Source organism: Sinocyclocheilus anshuiensis, unplaced genomic scaffold (assembly GCF_001515605.1).
Source record: "Sinocyclocheilus anshuiensis isolate Anshui unplaced genomic scaffold, SAMN03320099.WGS_v1.1 scaffold181, whole genome shotgun sequence".
Classification (NCBI taxonomy): domain Eukaryota; kingdom Metazoa; phylum Chordata; class Actinopteri; order Cypriniformes; family Cyprinidae; genus Sinocyclocheilus; species Sinocyclocheilus anshuiensis.
In genome coordinates this window covers 1,363,022-1,385,000 of record NW_015540898.1, presented here as the reverse complement: position 1 = coordinate 1,385,000, position 21,979 = coordinate 1,363,022, and the positions used below count along the sequence as shown (strand labels likewise).

At 39.3% G+C, this 21,979-nt stretch overlaps 1 protein-coding gene across 1 annotated transcript in view; it reads right to left on the bottom strand.

The window, feature by feature from the left end:
* Nucleotides 1-912: 912 nt before the first annotated feature.
* The window catches only part of plecb (plectin b), a 78,273-nt gene continuing 57,206 nt past the window's right edge, over nucleotides 913-21,979 (bottom strand). Inside the window, 11 exon segments of the mRNA XM_016486847.1 lie at nucleotides 913-1,827; nucleotides 1,984-2,088; nucleotides 2,382-9,461; nucleotides 9,708-13,061; nucleotides 15,917-16,015; nucleotides 16,204-16,308; nucleotides 16,410-16,493; nucleotides 17,104-17,460; nucleotides 19,241-19,379; nucleotides 19,513-19,688; nucleotides 20,560-20,717. Coding sequence (XP_016342333.1) covers nucleotides 3,345-9,461; nucleotides 9,708-13,061; nucleotides 15,917-16,015; nucleotides 16,204-16,308; nucleotides 16,410-16,493; nucleotides 17,104-17,460; nucleotides 19,241-19,379; nucleotides 19,513-19,688; nucleotides 20,560-20,717 — 10,589 coding nt within the window. The 3' untranslated portion in view covers nucleotides 913-1,827; nucleotides 1,984-2,088; nucleotides 2,382-3,344.

Below are 21,979 nucleotides of genomic sequence, written 5' to 3'. Positions count from 1 at the left end.
TGTATTACCTATATATAGGTAGTTTAGGTGAAAGCTCCATGAATTGGTTAAAGCCTATATCAAAAATCAAATAACTGTGATGAAGAATTGAATGGAAAAAAGACTGACATATTTAGGTGAAACCTATTCATGATAACATAACTCCCCTACCCCATAATATAATATAATATGATATGATATGATATGATATGATATATGATATGATATATCATATATAATATAATATAATATAATATAATAACTATAAACACTATTAGATGTTAGCTTAGACACGACCTACAGCCTGAATGCATTACATTTGTGGAATTAAATTGAAAAATATATGGGCTTTATTATTAAATTAAAATATAAAATGAAAAATGGACAGTATATGTTTTGTTTACCCATACTGTCTTCTTTTCTGTGCAGCTGCTTCCTGAAACAGAGGGACACCAACCGAACACACACTTATTATTAACAAGCACATACTTATTGATTAATTTGCAATTCAATATTATTTGCATATTAAATATTTTCAGCTAGCTTATTAGCTTTTTATGTAATTCTATCTCTCTGCTGATCTGAAGACATACCGTAGAACTGCCATCATGCGGAGAAAGGCACGGCATGGGCACAGTTAATGCAGGAGGTCCAGAGAGGCTGTCGGCAGTGTAATGGCACAAAGGCAGGCCATCCATAAATGTGTCTCCCTCTGGGTTCTGTCTTCCAGCCTACAGATGTAACATAATGTCATCTGAGCCTGTCATTCAACCTCCCTACCACCAGAGGACAGCCTCCACTGAATACTGACTGTTTCTCTAATCAACACCATCATCTGCATCACACTTCCTGTCTGTATGTTTAAACAGTCTGGTGATTACTCACCTTAAGGGCTCGCTTTGTAAAAGTATTCTGATACATGACTGCTAAAAATAGGTGTACTTTACTGTTTATTGGAATGTCATAGTGCTATGAATGATCGATTAGATTAAACACAAGATAAAACACAAACTGTACAAAGTCTGGAACTGATCTTTCCAAAATATATTTATTTACTCTTGAGTATAGTGTTATTAACTCACTCTTTATTACCAGTATCTCTTAAGGTAAAAGTTCATCCACCAGTTAGTATTTCATACATCCTTTACTCATAAAATCTTCCATATATTGGTGTAAATTCAAAAATCTATTCTTCATCTTTTTAGAACACTTTATAGCAAGTCAGTAAAACATGCAAAAATATTTTATAAACAAAAAATATTTTACATATACATCAAGAAATTTAAAAAATAAAAGAAAATAAAAAAGTCAAGTACTTTCAAAAGACACAACAGTACAATTAATATAAAAAAAACAAGCAAAGAAATACATGGGAGGCAACAAATGACCAAAACATGTTTTTTGGCACAGGAAATGTACAAATGAAAAATTAAATTGCCTTACACTAAATGAGCCAAAATACATTCAGTCAAAGATGTAATCTGCATTTATTTGTATTATGTAAATGTGTAATGCAATACAAGGGTTTGCACATTGTATCTAATGCATTGAGTGTTTTATTTAAAAAAAAACTCATGTTGGGGCTAAAAACAATGTAGGCAGTAGAACTCGGAGATTCTACATAAAAATTCCACATTAAGATCAATTTAATGGATCCAATTCTTTTGTTGTTTTGAATGATTTTGTGTAAACTCCAAAGTCCAGCTCCAAGCTGATGAAAACAGGAGCAGTCCACTAAAGTGTCAGTTCTTGATATGATATCCAAGGCAAACTTCAAGGTAGCCCTAGCCTCTAGTGTCTTCATGCAAATGGCAGATGCAAAGGTAGGAGGAAACCCTCAGTGAGGCTCTAAAAACAACATTAAAAATATACTATGAAGCAACAAAATGACAAAAGGGAAACAAAACAGTGAATGAAGGGAAACAAAAATATACTTGGTATCAAACATACAGTAGGTACATACAATGCAAAATCATAGAGAGCTGGTGAATTTTTAATAAATACCTGAATGTCTAAGGATGTGGGCTGCTGATGAGCATCATTTATCTCAAGATCCAAGACCAAATGTGTGGAATCATCAAGTTGTCGGTATCTAGTAACTGATGATCTCTGCGGGAGAAAAAAACATGACAAAACCCACACTATAAATGACACAAGAACTATTATATGGCTTAATGCTGTCAAGAAAATCCTTTGGAAAAAGCAGACATATAGTATGCCATTCAACTTATTAAAAAGGAAGCTTCTCAAGATTGCATAAACGTCTTCTACAGTAGCTGTTTTTGAAAGCACAGTGGTAGAACTGAGTAAAATAGGTGTTAAAACAAAAAGATTTTGGAAAAGTAAAATCAGTGTGGTCATTAGGAAACAGCGGCAATAAATGTAAATTTAGTTCAACTTACAAGTACTATATTTCATCCAGATCTGTCCAGATGTTATGAGTGAGGAATGGATCAGACACCTGAGCCATCTGAAATCTTCATTGGATATCACATCAGTGGAGGAATAACAGTAAAACTGGACCTTGAGGACTCCTTTATAGGGTAGTCAGGAGTTTTAAAAAGGACTTTGCAGAGGGACTGGATCCAGTAAATGAAAAACTGACTTTCATAACAAAAAAAACATCCAGTGTCAGGGGACAGTAAAATTGGCTTGTTGTACAAAGTGCTTGCTCCTCCTTTAATGTTTATGTATGTTTATGAATAGGTGTAGTTTTGTTTTACATTCTGTGAAACAAGCTGCAACTTTTTTTTGATAAGATGTCTAGCAGCCTCTAATGTATCCATCTATCAAATCTATACAAATATGTAAAATAATCACACTCTTTGTTAATCTAATTTCTTTTTTGTAAAACCTGGTATATTTTCTGGTACATTATCCTGAAATAAACCAAAGTATAAAAATAATTTCCTAAAATAACATGTAGAAATGCAATAATAAGTGATATTAAATACAGACTAGTTAGTTTGATTAAAAAAAAAAAAATCTAATTTTTTTTTTTTTTTTTTTACATTTCCTGAATTTAAATGCTGTACTTAAGTATAAAATAAGAAATGAAAATTATCACTTTCAAACTATGTAATATCTGTATGAACTGAAATAAACCAAGAATAGACAACTTGATTAACCATGTAATAGTTATTAAGCATCCAAAATACATACAATGGGAATTTAACCATCATCAGACAAAAATATACTGGTAGTTTTTGGAATGCATTTTCCTATACCAAACACATGCAAAGCAGAATAAAGTGATTATTTTTTTCTCTAATTAATTTCTGTGTATTATGTAACTGTAGTGTATAGAGTCAGCACTGATATGAAAGCTGCAGGACCATGTGTTAGGTTTGTTATGAGGTCCAGCTTTAAAATCTGCGGCTGTAACCAGAGGAAGTATATGAGGATGATGAGAAGTTCATGCTGAATCCAGAGCCAGTAGCATCAATGCTCCCTCTTCTTGAACCTGACCTAGAGCCTGTCCTGGATCCAGACCGAGAACCAGAAGCAGATGCGGCGCCACTGACATTGTAGGGACTGTAGAGACCTTTACTGGATGTTGATGAAGCTTCCAGTAGCCTAAGGCCAGATCCCTCTTCAACCATGCTTCTGTCCATAGCATCTTTGTAGGAGATCTTCAGCTTGGTTTTGGGACATGTAAGATATTTTGTGTAAGCACTCACATCTCGGAGCTTTTGTGCTGTACGGCCATCAATAGAACCTTTCCTGATTGCCTCCTCTAGGGAGATTCGTCCCTCAGCCTCTGCCTCAATAAGGCCACCAGTGAGATACTGCACTTCCAGGAAACGCTGCCCTGCCTCATAATAAAGCCAGCCTTTCTTGAGAGCCTGAGCAGCAGACATTTTGACTTTAGTGCGAGGATCCTCAAATCCATGGAAAGCTTTTTGGGCTAAGTTGAATCTCTCAACCATTATCTTATCTATAAGACCCTTCTCTGTCGCTTCGGCAACTGAGAATTTCTCTCCAGTAGATGGGTCTATTATGCCACCAGTGCAAGCCTGTGCCTCCAACAATCTCTGGCCAGTTATAGAATCCACTAAGTTCCTACGCATGGCTTCAGTGACGGAAACTTTTTCTAGGCTATCTGTATCAAGGATTCCAGCCACAGGACCGGTCTCCTCAGTTGGATCATTCCATACAGTTGCAGGAGTTTTGATGGAAGGTATAGGGCTCATTGGATAAGAGGAGGTGGATCCAAAGGAAGATGATCGGGAACGGAAGCCACTCATGTTTCCAGATAACATATCAGCAAATTCTGTGATAGAAAGGGTGCCGGAGCGGTACTGCTCAATTGCACTCTGGTCAATAAGGCCTCTTGCAATAGAATCATCAATGTCATACTGTCGACCTGATCGCCGGTCAATGAGTATAGACTTCTCTACCCCTTCTGACGATGTCATTGTGATTTCTTCCCATTCACACTCTTGCTCCGAAAGTTCAATGTAAGTCTGATGGTCAATTAGCCCTTTGCGGTAGGCTTCATACACAGACATTTCTTTGCCTGAGTCTGGATCTACAATGACGACTCTGCGTTTACGAACTGAGGATTTGGACGAAGTCTTTGTCTCACGTTTCTTTTCTTTAAGAAGCAAGAGCACAAGACCTGTGTCTGGGTCGACTATACACCTGTCCATCAGTTGCAGGTAGGTAAGATTCTCCTCGGTGTTTGGGTCAAAGAAGCCCTTCGTGTCATCTGATGGGTCACTGAGGATCTCATTCATCTCCTCATCAAAAAAGCCTCGGTTGTAGGCCACTTCAACTGGCAATCGGTGACTCTGCTCTGGGTCAATGATTCCTCCAGTAGCAATCTGGGCCTCAAGAAGGCGAATTCCATGGTCTCTCAAAATCAGGCCCTTTTTCATAGCCTGGAACAGGGAGATCATTTTGCCTGTATAAGGATCTCTATAGCCAGTCACAGCCCTCTCGGCAGACAGGAGCTTGTCTTTGAACTCCGGGCCGACGATTCCCATCTTGCCTGCTTCATTTACAGTTAACTTGAGGTTCTTGATAGGATCAATGATATAACCTGTGGCTGCTTGAGCTTCCAGCAACTCGAAAGCAGTGCCTGGCCTGATCATATTCTTTTTCATGGCTTGGTAGATAGATAGACGGTCTTTAGTAGACTCCACAAACACACCAGCAATACAGCTTGAGCCCTCAAGATATTTTCGCAAGCTATTGCTCACCTCCTCCACTGTTAGTAGTCCCTCATTAAGTTTGCTGACTGTTTGTTCATCAATGATTTTTGAGCGGAATAACTCTTCTATTGTTATTTCTTTTCTGAGACCTTTGAAGAGCAGTCTTCTCTCTCCTAGAGACAACAGATATACACCATCTTTGTCTAACTTGCATCTTTTCAGAAGCTGAGAATATGAAACGTTTTCATCAGTCAATGGGTCGACATATCCTTTGAGCTCATCGGAGAGCTTTTCATTTGTCTCTTTGTTAATATGTCCACGTTGTGTGGCAATCTCTGTTGGCAAGTGGAAGTTATATTCTGGATCAATGATACCGCCTGTTGCTGCCTGAGCTTCAAGAAGCCTTAGAGCATAGTCCTCTGGGACAAGGTCCTTTTTCATTGCTTGGAAGAGGGAGACAACCTTTCCACTATATGGATCCTTATAGCCAGTGACTGCTCTCTCTGCAGACAGGAGCTTATCATGAAGTTCTGGGCCCACCACACCTTTGCGCACTGCTTCATCTACAGTGAGCATTTCATTCCTGACAGGATCAATAATGAATCCAGTGGCTGCTTGAGCCTCCAAGAGGGCAATTGCAATGTCTGGCTTCATCAGCTCTCTCTTCATTGCTTGATAAATGCTGATCTTGGAATTTGAATCAGTCAACACACCAGCAACACTGCCAGTTCCATACAAATACTGCTTAACACTTTGCATTTCCATGACATCACGCAAAGTCTTATTCTCTTTCTTCAGCAGGTTGTAAGTCTCAAGGTCGATGATGCGGGCATTGTACAGATCTTCAATAGTGATTTGACGTCTTCTTGTGCTGCCGGTCTGGGTGTTCCCCTCTTTAATGATTTCTTTCTGCTCCAGAATCTCAATTATAATGATTATCATTCGTTCCTTTGTTAAATTACCAGAGCGATATTCTTCTAGAAGCCGAGCCCTCTGATCTTCAGGTAGTAGATTTGAATTCATGATATCCCAGAGAGACATAGAGCCCTGACCTTCAATGGGTATATCAATCTGGGTATTAGATAGATCACTCTGGGTTTGTTCTTCACTGTAAAGGTACGTCTTCTCCACAACCGTTGGGGCCTGTGGTTTGGAGAGCTTTAGTAGATTTAAGCCTGTATCAGGATCAGCCATACACTTGTCTTTCAACTGTTTGTATGATATGCTTTCATCAGATGCAGGGTCAGAGAAGTACTTGCTTTCAGCAATGCTGCTGGCCAGCTGTTTGGTAACATATCCACGCTGGATTGCAGTCTCAACAGGAATACGATGACTGTTTACTGGATCAATAATTCCACCAGATGCCAACTGGGCCTCCAAGAGTGGCATGGCATGTTCTTTGGGGATAAGGTCTTTCTCCATTGCTTGATATAGGGAGATCTTATTGCCTGTGAATGGGTCTTTATATCCAGTGACAACTTTTTCAGCAGAGAGAAGTTTCTCATGAAGCTCCGGACCAACAAGACCTGCTTTAACGGCATCATCCACAGTGAGACATTCATTTCTTGATGGATCCACAATGAATCCTGAGGCAGCTTGAGCTTCAAGCAAGGCAATACCAGTGTTCTGTCTGAGGAATTTCTTTTTCATTGCTTGGTAGATGCTAACTTTCTCTTTTGTAGGCTCAAGGTAAACTCCAGCAATGCTCTCAGAGCCTTGGAGATACTTGTTGACTGAAGTGTTTTTGCTGACCTCTTTTGGAGTCTTTTTACCTTGTTCCAGCAAATCATAGGTAGACTTGTCAATGATTTTGGAGTCAAATAGTGACTTGGCTGGAACTGGTGCCCTAAGTCCCTTAAAGCAGCCCTCTTCTTGTTTCTTGGCATCTTTCTTAGTAACAATTTCAATTAAAATCTTTATAATCTTCTCAATTGTCATTTTCCCAGATCTATATTGCCTTATTAGGTCAAGCCTTTGCTCTTCAGTGATATAGTCAGAGTTAATGAGCTCCCATAAGGTAACTTTTCTCCCTTTGAAAGGTCCACTCTGAACTTCAAGAGTTGCCTGAGTCATTACGTCTTTGGTCTGGGCATCAGTGTACTTCATCTCCTCTTTGGCATTGATGGCTTGTTCAGACAAAGGCAGAAGCTGAAGGCCAGTCTTTTTGTCAGTGACACATCTTTTATAAAGCTGTGGATAAGTGAGATATTCCTGAGTGTTTGGGTCAAAGTATCCCTTAACTTCATCACTTGGGCTGGTCAAAAAATTGTGGTTTGCATCGTCAAAACAGCCCTTCATGCAGGCAATGTCATGTGGAATGCGGTGACTTTGAACAGGATCAATGATGCCTCCGGTTGCTAGTTGTGCATCAAGCAGTCGAATTCCTTGTTCCTTCATGATCAGGTCTTTCTTCATAGCCTCGAACAGAGAAATTGTTTTTCCAGTGTAAGGATCTTTATAGCCTGTGACAGCTCTCTCTGCAGAGAGTAGTTTTTCATGAAGTTCTGGACCGACAACACCTGCTTTGACAGCCTCATCTACTGTGAGTTGTTGGTTTTTAACAGGATCTATGACATATCCTGTGGCAGCTTGTGCTTCCAAGAGATTAAGAGCAGGCCCAGGTCTCATCATGTCTCTTTTCATGGCATCATAAAAGGACATTGTTTGTTTGGTTGAGTTAATAATTACTCCTGCAATGCATTTAGTGCCTTTCAAGGCATTGCGCACATGCTCCATCTCAGACACGTCTTTTACAAGCAGTTGTCCTTTCTGCAACTTGTTATAGAGGTCTTTGTCAATAATTTTTGATTCAAGAAGTTTTGTAGCAGGTACAGGTGCTCTCAGGCCATCAAAGGCAAGCTCATACTTTTTCTCTTTTTCCTCTGCAACAGTTAGAACAATTTTGATGATCTTTTCAACTGTAATTTTTCCTGTTTTGTACTGGCGGATAAGATCTTTTTTCTGGTCTTCAGTGAAGTACTCAGAGTTTATAATCTCCCAGATGGTCACAGTCTTTCCTTTAAAACGGCCAAATGGCACCGATACCGTTGTCTTGTCAAACACATCTCTTGTTTCCTCATCTGTGAATATCCTGGCATTTAGAGCAGCCTCCTCAGAAATGGGCAAAAGAAAGAGTCCTGTTTCTGAATCAGTGACACACCTTTCTATTAGTTGTTGGTACATCATATTTTCTTGGGTGTTTGGGTCATAGAATCCCTTGACATCATCTGTTGGATTTTGTAGGATTTTACTGGTGGCCACATCAAACTGACCCTGCTTATAGGCTATTTCATTGGGCACACGATGACTATTGACTGGATCAATAATGCCACCTGTTGCTATCTGAGCCTCAAGCAACCTGATGGCATGATCCTCCCCAATGAGACCCTTCTTCATAGCTTCAAAGAGGGAGATCTTTGCCTCTGTGTATGGATCCTTGTAGCCAGTGACAGCTCTCTCTGCAGACAGCATCTTGTTGTGAAGTTCAGGTCCAATTAGACCCTCTTTAACCGCCTCATTGACAGAGAGTTTCTTGTTTTTAACTGGGTCTATTATGTATCCAGAAGCAGCCTGTGCCTCCAGCAGCACTAGCCCTGTCCCAGGAGCAATCTTCTTCTCCTTGACGGCTTGATAGATGGGCATTTTTTGATTTGGATGAATAAGCAGGCCACCAATGCAATTCTTGCCCTCAAGAACTGTTTTAAGTTTGTCTGTCTGGCTGAGTTCTTCGATTGTGGTGTCACCACTCTGGAGCTTATCATAATCCATTTTGCTTAAAAGTCCTATTTCAAAAAGTCTACTTGCAGGCACCTTCTCACGAATGCCATCGAAGGATAATGGAGAGAAACCATGTGTGCTGTCAACTTCATCAGAAATACTTTGACCATTCAGGACTTTTTTGTATTCTGTCTGGATGTGAATCTCCTGGGTGATTTTTTGAGCAACTTCAAGCTGTTGAAGTTTCTCACGCAGTTTCTGGTTTTCCTCAGCAAGAATTCTTTCTTGTTCAAGCCTCTTCCTCTCAAGTTCGTGTATTTCTTTCTGCTTGTTAAACATCTCTTGTTCAGCCTCTTTCTGTTTTATCAGAGCAGCATCCATAGTGGCCTTCAGTTTAATCTTTTCATCCTCCATTTGTTTTCTTTGACGTTCCTGCTCATCTTTAAGGGCTTTTGACTTTTTGACCTCTTCTTCAAATTGGTTCTCCAACCTCTTCTTTTCATCCTCAATTTGTTTTTCCTTCTTCAACAGCATCTCCTTTTCTGACATAAATGTCTGCTGGAGAATTGTTTTCTCCTGTTTAATTTGTTCTTGCTGAGCATTCACCATCTATAAAATAAGAAACAATGAACAAAGTTAAAACAATGCTAAAAACATTCAAACAAATAATTTTCAATGATGTAAATATCCATTTTAAGATTAATGAGAAATCATTAGAGAATATAATTAAAGATTGGAACATTTGTAATAGAAAAAAAAGAACTGAATTAAAGCAATGTTAGTTTTCGGAGAGAGGGTTAACAATGACATATCAATCTATCAACGCAGCAATCTATGCCATCTTTTACACAATACCTGTTTGGACTTTTTCTGTAACTCTTCAGCTTCTTTTTTCAATTTTGCCTTCTCTTTCTCAAGATCAGCAATGGCTTCGCGCAAGTCATCTGCTTCTTTGTTACTGCTCAATCTCTGTATTTCCAATTTTTCAACAACTGTCATTTTCTCTTTGGTGGCAAGCTCGGTCTCATGAAGTCGGGCACTAATCACATCTGCCTGCTTCTTGAATTTCTTGGCTTCCTCCTCAGCTCTAGACTGGGCATCACTGAGCTGGGACACCTGAAGTCTAAGTTTCTCTGCCTCAGCTGTTATCTCCAACTGTCTTCTGCGCTCAGCCTCCAACGATTTCTGGAAGCCCTCAGTTTCCTCCTCAAGCCGTTGCTGCATCAGTTGTTTGTCTTCAAGCAGCTTTTGAGCTTGCTCTTGAGCAAGGTCTTTCTGTCTCTGTAGCATTTCTGCCTCTGCTCTAAGTTTAGAGGCCTCCTGAATGGCTTGCATCTTTTCTTTAAGCATCTTTTCAGCAAGAGCTCTTTGCTCGGCAAGGTCAGTCTCTGCAATATGTCTCATGCGAGCAGCCTCTTGGGTCTCAATGCTGAGCCTGGCAGCATCCTCTGCAAGTTTTTTCATGTTCTCAGCCTCCTCAGCCAAGAATTTTTGAGTATTATCTTTGTCCCTCTGGATGAGACGTTGGTTCTCCTCTTCAATTCTGAGCTTGAGTTTGATGAGTTCCTCCATTTGAATCTTGACTTTGAACAGTTCCTCCTCTACCTGGGCTTTCTGTTTAACAGCATCACTGACCTCGTCCTTTAGGCGATGAAGCTCATCATCCAGGAGAGTCTTCTGTTTGTCTGTCTCATCCAGCCGCAGTTTCACTTTAGCAAGCTCTTGCTCAACCTGAGATTTCTGCTTAAGTGTCTGCTCTGCAAGTGCCTTGTGCCTAGCCATCTCTTCATCAGCTAGCTGTTTTTGTTTCAGCGCTGCTGCTTCTGCCTGGGCTCGCTTTTCTGCTTCTAGCTCTGCCTCTTTTCTGAGCCTCTCAGCAGCTTCTTGGGCTTTGGCCTGATTGGCTGCCTCAACCTCAGCAGCCTGCCGCTGACGCTCTGCATCTTCTGCTTGTTGGCGGAGGAGGGCAGCCTCTTTCTCAGCCTTTTCTTTGGCCTTTTCTGCTTCTTGGGCAAGCTTTTTGGCTTTCTCAAACTCCTCCTTGAGCCTTTTCTGTACCAGGCTGTCCTCTTTCTGCTGAACAAGAACACTTTGGACTTGATGTTCAGCTGTAATTGCTTTCTCAGCAGCTTCACTGGCAGCAAGTATTTGCCTCTCAGCTTCTTTATCAGCATCTTCTTTTTGCTTTCTGGCCTCATCAGCTTTCTTTTTGAGACGCTCTACTTCTTCTTGGGCAACCTGGCGCTGTCGAGCTGCTTCCTGCTCTGCAGCAGTAATCTTTTTCAGTTTTTCTTCAGCCTCCCTTCTTCTGTTTTCTTCGTGTAGGGCAAGCTTGCGTAGCTTCTCGGCTTCCTCCTCAGCTCGCAGTTTGCTTTGTTGTGTTTCCTCTGCAATATTCTTCAGCTTATTCAGTTCAAGCTCCAAATCAAGCTTGCCAGATGAAGCCTTCTCAAAGTTAACTTTCAAGATACGAATCTCCTCTTCAACTATTCTTTTCTGTTTAAGAGTGTCATCCACAATTGATTTCTGTCTATCTAATTCCACTTCAGAGGACTTCTTGAGCTGTTTGATCTTCTGATCAATGTCTTGCTTGTGCTGGCTTGCCTGATCTTCAAGAGCCTTTCTCTGGTAAACCTCATCCTCAGCTTGCCTTCTCAGGCGTTCATTTTCAGCCTCTTTTTCTTTTAGAGCTATCTCTGCTTCAGTTTTCAAGCGAGTGGCCTCATTAATGGCAGCAAGTTTCTCTTTGAGAATTCTCTCAGCTTCTGCTCTCTGTCTCGCAGCTTCTTCCTCAGCCACCTGTCTCTGTCTCTTTGCCTCTTCAGCAATGGCACGAAGCTTGGCTGCTTCATCTGCAAGATCCCTCAGTTTCGCAGCTTCAGCTTCCAAGAGTTGTTTACTCTTTTCGGTGGTGGACATGCTGTCCTTTTCAGCTTTAGACTTCAGCAGCAAAAGTATGTCCATTTCACTTCTAACTTTGGAAAGCTCATCTTCAAGCTGCTTCCGCTGCTGCTCTGCAGCACTAATCTCATTCTTAAGACGGTACAGTTCATCGTCGAGCAGTGATCTCTGTTGCTCGGCATGATCAAAATCAGCCCTCAAGCGGATCAGCTCCTGCTCTGCGGAAAGTTTCTGTTGTGCTGTGCTCTCTGCCAGCTTCCTCTGCCGCTCCAGCTCTTGCTCGGCCATGTCTTTCTGTTTCAGGGCAGAGTCTTCAGCTTTGGCCCGTTTTTTGGCCTCACGCTCAGCCTCGTCTTTCTGTTTTTCAGCCTCTTCCTGTGCAAGAGTCTTTTTGTGGGCTTCTTCCTCTGCCTGGAGCCTTAGACGAAGGGCTTCATTGGCTTTTTGCCTCCACTTTTCAAGCTCTTTCTCAGCCTCCTCCCTTGCTTTGTCTGCCTCTTCCTGTTGCTTCTTGAGGCGTTCTGCCTCCTCTTGCAATTGAACGACAGTCCCATGCTTCTCTCGGAGTGACTCCTCAAGTTTGGATGTCTTTTCGACGTAGGACATGCGCTTGCTCTGCAACTCAGCAGCGGCACTTTTCTGAGCTGCATCTTGAGCGAGCTTGATTTGTCTGGCTTTCTCAGTCTCAGCCTGCTTCATGTGTCTTTCTGCCTCCTCTGCCTGCATCTTGTGCTTCGCAAGGTCATCCAGGGCTTTCTGCTTCTGCCTGGCAGCCTCTTTCTCTGCTTCAGACTTCAGCTTTAACTCTTCCTCCGCCATCCGCTTCTTCTGGGTCTCCTCGTTAACCTGCTTGCGAAGTTTCTCAGCCTCTTCATGAGCAGCTTTGCAAAGTCTCTCTGCCTCTGCAGCCTTGTCTCTAAGCTGTCTCAGCTCGTCCTCGGCAGTGGACTTTTGCTTCAGTGTAGTTTCTAGTTGAAGTCTTATGATGCGGATCTCTCCCTCTATCTTGACCCGGCTTTGTAAAGCCTCCTCCACTTGTTGGCTCTTTGATTTCATCTGTTGTTCGGAGAGGTTTTTGAGCTCGTGCAGCTCCAGCTGGATGTTCTGTTTTTGCCTTTCAGCATCCACAGCAACAATCTCTCGTTTGCTAACCTCCTCTTGCATCATGAGCTTGAGCTCCTGTGCCTCTTTCTCCGCTTTGGCAATGGCCTTGGCATGAGCTTCAGCTAGCTGCTTCTGTTTCTCTAACTCTGCCTGCATCTCAGCCATTTTTTTCCTCTCTTCTGCTTTTAGTTTCTCAGCAGCTTTCTGTATTAGTGGAGGTAAATGGTAAAGAAAATTATGATTAAGATCAAGCATGACGGGGTGTTAAAGGAGTAGTTTACCCAAAAATGAAAAGTCTGTCATTATTTACTCTGTCATTCCAAACCTGTATTGACTGTCTACAATATTATATTTGTACTTTTTTCCGTAGAACACAAAAGGTGATATATATCGGCCACTCTTTCAACATAATAAAAGCAAATGATAACAAGAGATATCAAACTCTTGATGTCCCTCTGAGATGGGACAGTCCATATAACTTGTGCATTATATTCCAAGACTTCTGAAGCCAGAAGGAACAGAGGGAAATCAACAAGTTTCTATTCACTGAAAATATGTTCACTATTGTATTTTTTTCAGTGAATAGTGACAAAAATGTTTACGCTATTGTATATATTCAGAAATCTAGGAAGACAGCACAAGTTGGACGACTGTTATCGTGTTTCGTCACTTTTGAAGCTTGTAAGCTTCAGATCCCATTTATTATTAAATGTTTCTCTTTTGTGTTCCATGGAAGCAAGAAAGACATTTGGGGTTTGGAATAATATGAGGATGAGCAAATGATGACAGAAGTTTAAATTTTTAAGTGAACTAATTCTTTAAGTGTTAAGGTTATTATTTAGCTCAAAGAAAGACAGGTTTAGATGCAATCATGACAAACAAGGTTAAGGTAAATTAATAGTCAAATATCATATGCAATCATTTGGATTATGGTAAGATGATATGATTAATGTATGGAGACACAAGACACTGCTTTAAAACACTACATTCTCACAACATGCGAGGGAGAAGCTCCCATATGGTGGCACTATGAAAACCATTTACTGCATTCCAGTTAAACAAAGTGATTAAAAAAGTCTACAGAATAGAATATAATGTAATCAATATGATTTTGCTATAAACTAGATGACTGGATGAAAACTGAGCATAAAGTTAATACAAACTTTAAGTGTGTTTAAAAAAAATCCTGCCTTTCTAAAGATTTATCATTGTTAAGAATGAGAACTTGATTTGGTGGACTGAAAAAAGGGTGAGAAGAACAGAACAACTAAAAACCAATAGTGCAAGCAAGAACTCCAGTTAGCAATTGAAAGTAAGCTATAAGTGTTAAAAGCAATGATTCAGACAGACAAGCAGGTCCAGATCCACAGAAAAAGAGGAAACGTTAGTATGAAAAGAACATTTTAAATGACCTTGAAGTATAAAAAATAAGGGCAGTAGGAATCTGATTCTCAAATATGATTATTTACACCTATACAATATATTATTATATTGGAAATTTAGATGATACTATAAAGTTTTCAGTCATGAATCTTAACAACATAAATGCATTAAAACTACTACTACCTCATTATATTTCAGTTATGTATTTTTAGTTATGCAGTGTGGAGACCAATTAAGTCAATTAAAGTAAATGAATTACACAATCTACCATCATGAGCTAAGAGAATCAGAAAACTACAATGAACAAAAGTACAATAACATTTAACTAGAAAGGGTAACTCATATAAGCTGGATAGGAGGAAATGCAGAATATTAATGAAGACGGATACTGGAATATGGATATAGAATAACTAGAGCGTAATGAAAAGTTTTACCTCTTTAGAGCCCAAAAAAGATCAAGCAATCATCAAGACAAAGCACTGGCAAGCAGTTAAGAGAAGCAAAGAAATCAAAGGTTAGGGTTTGAAAGACATACAGTAGTGAGAAAAGAGAAAAGTATATAGGAAAAGTGGGCCTCATATGACTTACTTTCCCTAGTGTGCATCAGACACCATCTGATATCAGTGGTGTAATCTAACGAAGTAATAATACTTTTAAAAATATTTTTAGGAGAAAGTGTGACCCTGGAGCACAAAACCAGTCTTAAGTCGCTGGGGTATATTTGTAGCAATAGCCAAAAATACATTGTATGGGTCAAAATTATTGATTTTTCTGTTATGCCAAAATTCATTAGGATATTAAGTAAAGTAAAGATCATGTTCCATGAAGATATTTTGTAAATTTTCTACCGTAAATATATTCAAACCTAGCGGCTCTCTAGGACCGAACTTGCCTACCCCTGTCCTATCCTAACAAACCATACATCAATGGAAAGCTTATTTATTCAGCTTATAATGGTCCAGGGTCACATATGTACTTTACTTGAGTTTTAATATTTCTGTCAACTTTCACCTTTACTCCACTATATTTCCGAATTAAAAATCTATACTTTTACTCCAATACATTTCCCCGAGGCATATTCGTTACTTACTACAAAATAAAGTCGGAAGAACACAGACTGAAAGAAAGCAGGTTTGACGAATCAGTGGTCTGGCATTTGCAAGTTTTAAGTGTCGCTTTCAAGTACTTTATCCAGCACTGACAAATATAACATTTACTGTTCTGTTAAAATGTCAAAATACTTCATCAGCTGCTTGTATGTTTTCAAATTAATGAAATCAAATAAAATGTATCTAAAAATTAATCATTATAAGCTATTCTATTTTTATTTTATCGTATTTATTTATTTACAACAATAAATGTGTAAAAATGAAAAAAATGAAAAAAACAAATGAAATTGCCCTTAAAAGACAATTTAATTATTAATGCTTAATATTTTAAGCAAGACAGGGCAAATTTATTCTACCTGTCACGCATTTCTGAAATACTTGCAGTAACATACTACTGAAAATAACTATATTTGTGTCCAAAGTGACACAGAATAAATGTCGAGTCACCCATACATTAAGCATATCTGGATGTTTTTTCTTTTTCTGATGAGTGGTTGGTTGGGTTGGTTGGTTAATGTTAGGTGTTGGGTTAGTCTGGTATGAATAGGGTCCCCTGATGTCACGCACCTCCTCGCCCTCGATGCGCCGCTGCGTGTCTGTGATGAACTTGATGTACTGACTGGTCAGCGTCATCAGCTCACTATAGCGAGTTCTCAGAGTGACATACTATGATGAAAAAGACAAAGCATTTTGAAAAATTATCATTCAAATCCTATCAGTTAGTAGGATGTATTAGTTTAAAAGATAACATAAGTGTACATTTAAAATGATAAACCCCATTGTAACCTACGCAAACATGAGTAATCAAATAATGCACATGTATAAATGTGAATGATCTGTGAGCGTTTTCTAACCTCTTGAATGACGTTATCAGAGGCAGACTCCATCTTGGTTTTCTTCAAAGGAGAAGTCAGAGGTTCTACCTGAGCTTTGTAGGCAACCAACTGAAGTTCATAGTCCTGGAAAAAATAAAGATTGTAGCACTCCAACCACAAATTGTAGGTACATACAGTAAATAAATAAATGTATATACTCTCTCTTATAGAACTCTCTCTCTTACCTTAATTGTATCAATGTAAGCTTTGGCATATTTCTGGCATTCATCAACTTTCTCTTTGTTTTTCTCAATCTCTTCAAGCAGTTTCTGTGAAGGTAAAAGTCAGCATATTATACTTATACCTTTGCAATGGGTTAACAAAATTATTCTCATTGCAATGTATGTCAGAGAACTAATGCACATAAATTAATATTCCAGAAGCGAAAAAAAAGCTTCTGGAATATTTCTCACAAGATCTTTATTGAGCTTGTTCCACATTACACACTGCTCAAACTTTTTTTTTCAATAACTGGTTGTCTATCTGTAAAAATGTCAAGATGTAAAGTCTCTGACACTTACTACTGTACAATAACACTGTTCATCACTGCAATGAATAACTCAATGTCACCGGTCATTGTTATTTATATTTTTACTAAGATATTGGAACCTACACTCTAAAAAATGCTGGGTTAAATATAACCCAGCGCTGGGTTATATTTAACCCAGCATTTTTTAGAGTGTAAGTGAGCTAAATGAGAAATGGTGGTAAAGTGAGGCAGTTCATGAGTGGGTTTTGGTTGTTACCAATCAAAAAGGCTCCACAAAGACTTTTTAATGATAACCTACTTTCAAACTTCAAACAAGCATGAGGTATTGCTCAACCCGTTACCAAAGGTTTAACCCAGGTTAAGCGCCGAAAGCTTGTGTTATTCAGTACCTTCTCCTGTGCCAGTTGTTCTTTGAGCATCTTGCTGTCGATTATAGGCACGGCCTGGATCTTCTCCTGCCGCTGTTTGGCGTCTGCGATCCAGCGGATGAGCCAGTCGTAGCTCTCCCTGTAGTAGCCCAGCTGCCGGCCCAGCTGCTCGAGCTCGCGCTGCCGCAGGTCGATCTGAGCGAAGACGGTGCGCCAGCGATCCTGTAGGCTGCCCAGGAGCTGCCGGTAGTGATCCAGCTCGGCGTCCCGCTCGCTGTGAACCTGAAGCATACGCTGGCTGACCACCGTGGCCTTGGCCAGCTTGCTATCCATGGCATCAAACACGGGCCGCTGGGTTTCTGCCTCCGAACGCATTCGCTGGACATAAAGGAACAAGCTGACTTAATCCCAGGGTAAATTTGATGTAACTACATTAGACATACTGTACACTTGCAGGTATATATGTTTTTCATTAAAATAACTGTGATCAAATGTCCCACTTTATATTAAGTGGCCCTAATACCTGTGTACTTACATAGTAACTAGATGTGTACGTAGTATGTAACCACAGTGTAAGTACACATTGGTACATAGTATCTACAGCTGTAATGTTTGTGTAACTACACATATGTAACAACCCACTGAATGGTATGTGTAAATACAAATGTGTAACAGGACATTTGTAACAACACTTTTTGGTAATGAAAGTACAAATGTGTAACAGGACTAACAGCACTTTTCGGTAAAGAAAGTGTTACACTTTATATTAGATTTACCATGTAATTACTCTGATGTTACACAGCAGCGGCTAGTAAGTTAGGCTTTACATATAAATTGTGGTTGGTGTCCAGAATGTTACACTTTATATTAAGTGGACAGTTCCTGAGGAGTTACCATGCAAGTACACTGGTATTACAGTGGTGCACCAACTCCACCAACTTGAGATCCAACTCCTCCCACTTTACATATCCTTAAACCTACCCATCTCCACCCCCTGGATCAAATAGTTCCAATTACTCTTATACATATTGTTGTTACAAAATGTAGTTATATAATTCCTGTTACACGAGTACTTAGTGAAGTGAAAAAAAGTGCTGTTACCAATGTCCTGTTACGCATTTGTACTTACACAAACCATCCTGAGGGTTGTTACATGTGTAGTTACAGAAATATTACAGCTGTAGATACTATGTACCAATGTGTACTTACACTGTGGTTACATACTAAGTACACATCTAGTTACTATGTAAGTACACAGGTATTAGGGCCACTTAATATAAAGTGGGACTGTAAAAAGACTTAAAGATGTAGTGTGATTTTTCCCCTTCTTGTTAATTAATATGCGAATGCAAGTGTAAATAATAATTTGTAAGTTGATTTCCACAACACTGTGGCTTTCAAAACATAGTCTGTTTGTTTGAGAATCAGTCGACACAGCCAAACTGACACAACCAATGACATCAGTAAGTTACGAATAAAGGGGCAGGACAGTCGGTTTACCCGGCCAATGGCAGACTGGGAAACCTGTTTGAACACTTTGACTAAACATCATTTCTACCATCTATTGCTTGGTTTGAACAGGCTTAAAATGCTTTTTTACAGTAATTTATGGTTCTCAACCAGAGGGCCACAGCCATCTTCCAATATAACGACTTTCTTGAATTAAAATAAGACAAAACAAGCATAAAAATCTGCTAAAACTAAATTACGATTTTTTTTTTCAGTTCACCCGTTCAACAACTGTAAAACTGGGATATACAAGGAAGCCTTATTTTAAAAGTATGATTTCTAAAGCTGGAAAAGTCATGTAAATTAATAAAATCCTAAAACTCCATGGACGTTTTTATAAAGAATAGACATTTTTGTAGTTATACCTAGCTCTAAAATATTTTATTGTGCATAAATTGCGAGCACAAACATAAAAAAAAAAAACTATCATTATTCCTTATCCAGTAAACCACAAACAACTGGAAACATTGTTAATTGGTTAAAAAGATCAGGATCCAGCTCATAAAACTTCAGGAATCCTACAACAGAATTTACAGAACCTAGGAATGTCGGTCCTTTGAATATTGTTGTGGTTGAGAAGCACTGACCTATATTGTTGTACATATTAAATAAATGGTACAGATACCAGTAAGTGAACATTAAATATTACCTTGAGTTCAGAGCAGTAGTTCTCCACCTCCTGGACGTTTGAAGGAACCGTGTGAACCTCACGCAGACGATTCTCATATTTCTTCACCACATCTTCTGCTCCTTGTGTATTCCGGATCACGATATCTATTGTCTTAAGTCTACAGAGAAAATAATTGCCTCGATCTGATCTCATGCTTAATTGAAGATTATTAGTACATAATAATACAGAGTCAAAGCATGAATGACGAGCAGCAGTGGATGTGCCATGCAAAGACAAATACTGCTGCTTACTTCTCCAGGTAGACTGAGGACAGGTTGTAGGTTTGGTCCATCTTCTGCAGGGTGATGTCCAGTTCTGAGCGCAGGACTGGAGTGCTGGACTGCTCCGGCGAGGACAGCACCTCCTCAGCTTTCTGAGACACTCGGTCCAGGTTCTTCTTAATTCCTTCCAGCTCTATTTGCACTTTCTGTTTGAGCCAGAAACAAAAACACAATGATTAATTTGGTTAAATATGACAAAGACCATGGTCCAAGTCATAGTTCACATCATAATCAAAAGAAAAAATAAGAAATTATATTCAGGGTACAGTTAATTAAAAAACTGAAACTCAAAACCATTAAAAAACATGTTTGTTGCTTGAAATAAAATAAATGTTACCTGAAATAAAATGAAATATAACAAAATTATTTCACTTATTTTCAGACATCTTTCATTTTTTTGTTTAAATATGTACTAAAATAACTAAAACTGAAATAAAATTGTCTAATATCTATACACACACACACACACACACACACACACACACACACACACACATTATATATATATAATATATATGGAAAATTGAAAAATAACTGATTCAAAATATTAATAACAACTATAATTGTATCTCAAATATGCTAAAATAACACTGATTATATATTGGAGATTTTTTTTACATTGTGACATTATTTTCAGGACAATTAAGCACAAATTTTAATACCATAATGGGTTAAAATCTCATTACTCTGATTCATTTATATCTCATATTGTTTTAGTATTTGCTGTTCTGTCTTTAATTTATTTTGTATTACAGTAATAAGCATTTAATGAGAATCACAAAGAGAAACACAAAATAAGCTAACAATTGTCTTTTGGATCCATTACAATAATAAGAACATTTTGTAAAACATGCTTAAAAAATAATGTCAGAAAGCAAAAAATATTTTTATGATTTTGGGGATGTGTTCTTAAAATTCACCCATTTCAAAAATGTGATTTAAATATGTATACACATACTACAGTTGAAAAAGAGTTTTAACTGGATAAAATAAAAAAGAAAGAGTTTTGTGTCGTACTTTCTGATCTCCAGTTTTCTGAATGCAGTCTCTGAGCGGATCTTTATCCACTGGTTGCCGGATGCGGGCCACCGTACGAGACTCACAGTCTTCGATCTGCACGCGCAGGTTTTTGACTTGGGTGATGTATGACTTGCATATGGATTCATCCTGCTCGCCTGTGAAGAGAAAAGATTTCTCATTATGGCTTTCAAACAACACTAAAGGCAGACAACAGTTTATCTCTCCCTTTATCGGTGCACTGCAGCCAACATTCATGACACTTAGTCACATCACACACATTCCATTTGTGTTAGTGGCTCACATTTCATCCCAAAATCAAAAGACAAAAAAATGCTGTGCATGAAGAAAATGAGGCCTATTTTTTGAGGACTGTAAAATATAACAGTAAAATATGTTTCATTGCTGTTACGTATCCGGTCCATGAACTTCTGTCTGCTAGCCATCAGAGGTCACCCTTTCCATTTTCATTGACTCTCGCACTACACACTGTTGCACATCACCCCGGACTACATATCCCATCATTCATTGCACTGATTGCACACAGCCCTGCTCCGCCGTGGTGGTCTTCTGCTCTGCCGTGGTGGTCTTCTGCCCCGCCGTGGTGGTCTGCTGTCTGGATCTGGTGGTTCCCTGCTCCACCTGTACTGCCGGCACCACCCTGGCTCTCTGCTCCGCTGGTTCTACCTCAGTTCCCGGTCTCTCCACTTCCATGTGGACCTGGCCCTCCATCCCTCCCCCTGTTCCGCCTCCACTCCACCGCCCTCCGGAATCGTAAACTGTTTTGGAGCGTCTGGAAGCCGCTCCTTGGGGGGGGAGCTCTGTTACGTATCTGGTCCATGAACCTAGCCCTAGGACTATTCTTGTGTCTTGCCCGCCATATACCTGTTTGCCACCGTTCGACCCTGCCTGTGTTTCTGGCCTCCTCTGATGTTAATAAAGCTTGCATATGGATCCGCACGTCTCACGTCTTGTCAGCCCCGTAACAATTGTATTATTTTTTTTGTATTTAAATAAAAGAAAGAACAACAAGCACTACCATGATGCAAAATAGATAGATAGATAGATAGATAGATAGATAGATAGATATGTACTAAAATAACTAAGACTACAACTTTAATAAAATAACTAAAAACTATATAGACATTTTTTTAAATAATGACAATAACATTCTTTCAGACAAATCCAGTCGGAGTTATATTAAAAATTGTCTTTGAATATGGATATTTTTCTTACAAAAATGCATCGATTCGCTACAGAAGGCCTTTGTTCACCCCCGGATGCCGTGTGAGACACTTTTTTTTATGGATGGGCGATTTTTATTTAAGTTCTTTTGGACTGAAGCAATGCAACACCCGCTGAGTGGCATTAAACAGCTTGAAAGATCAAAGACAATTTTTAATATAACTCCGACTGGATT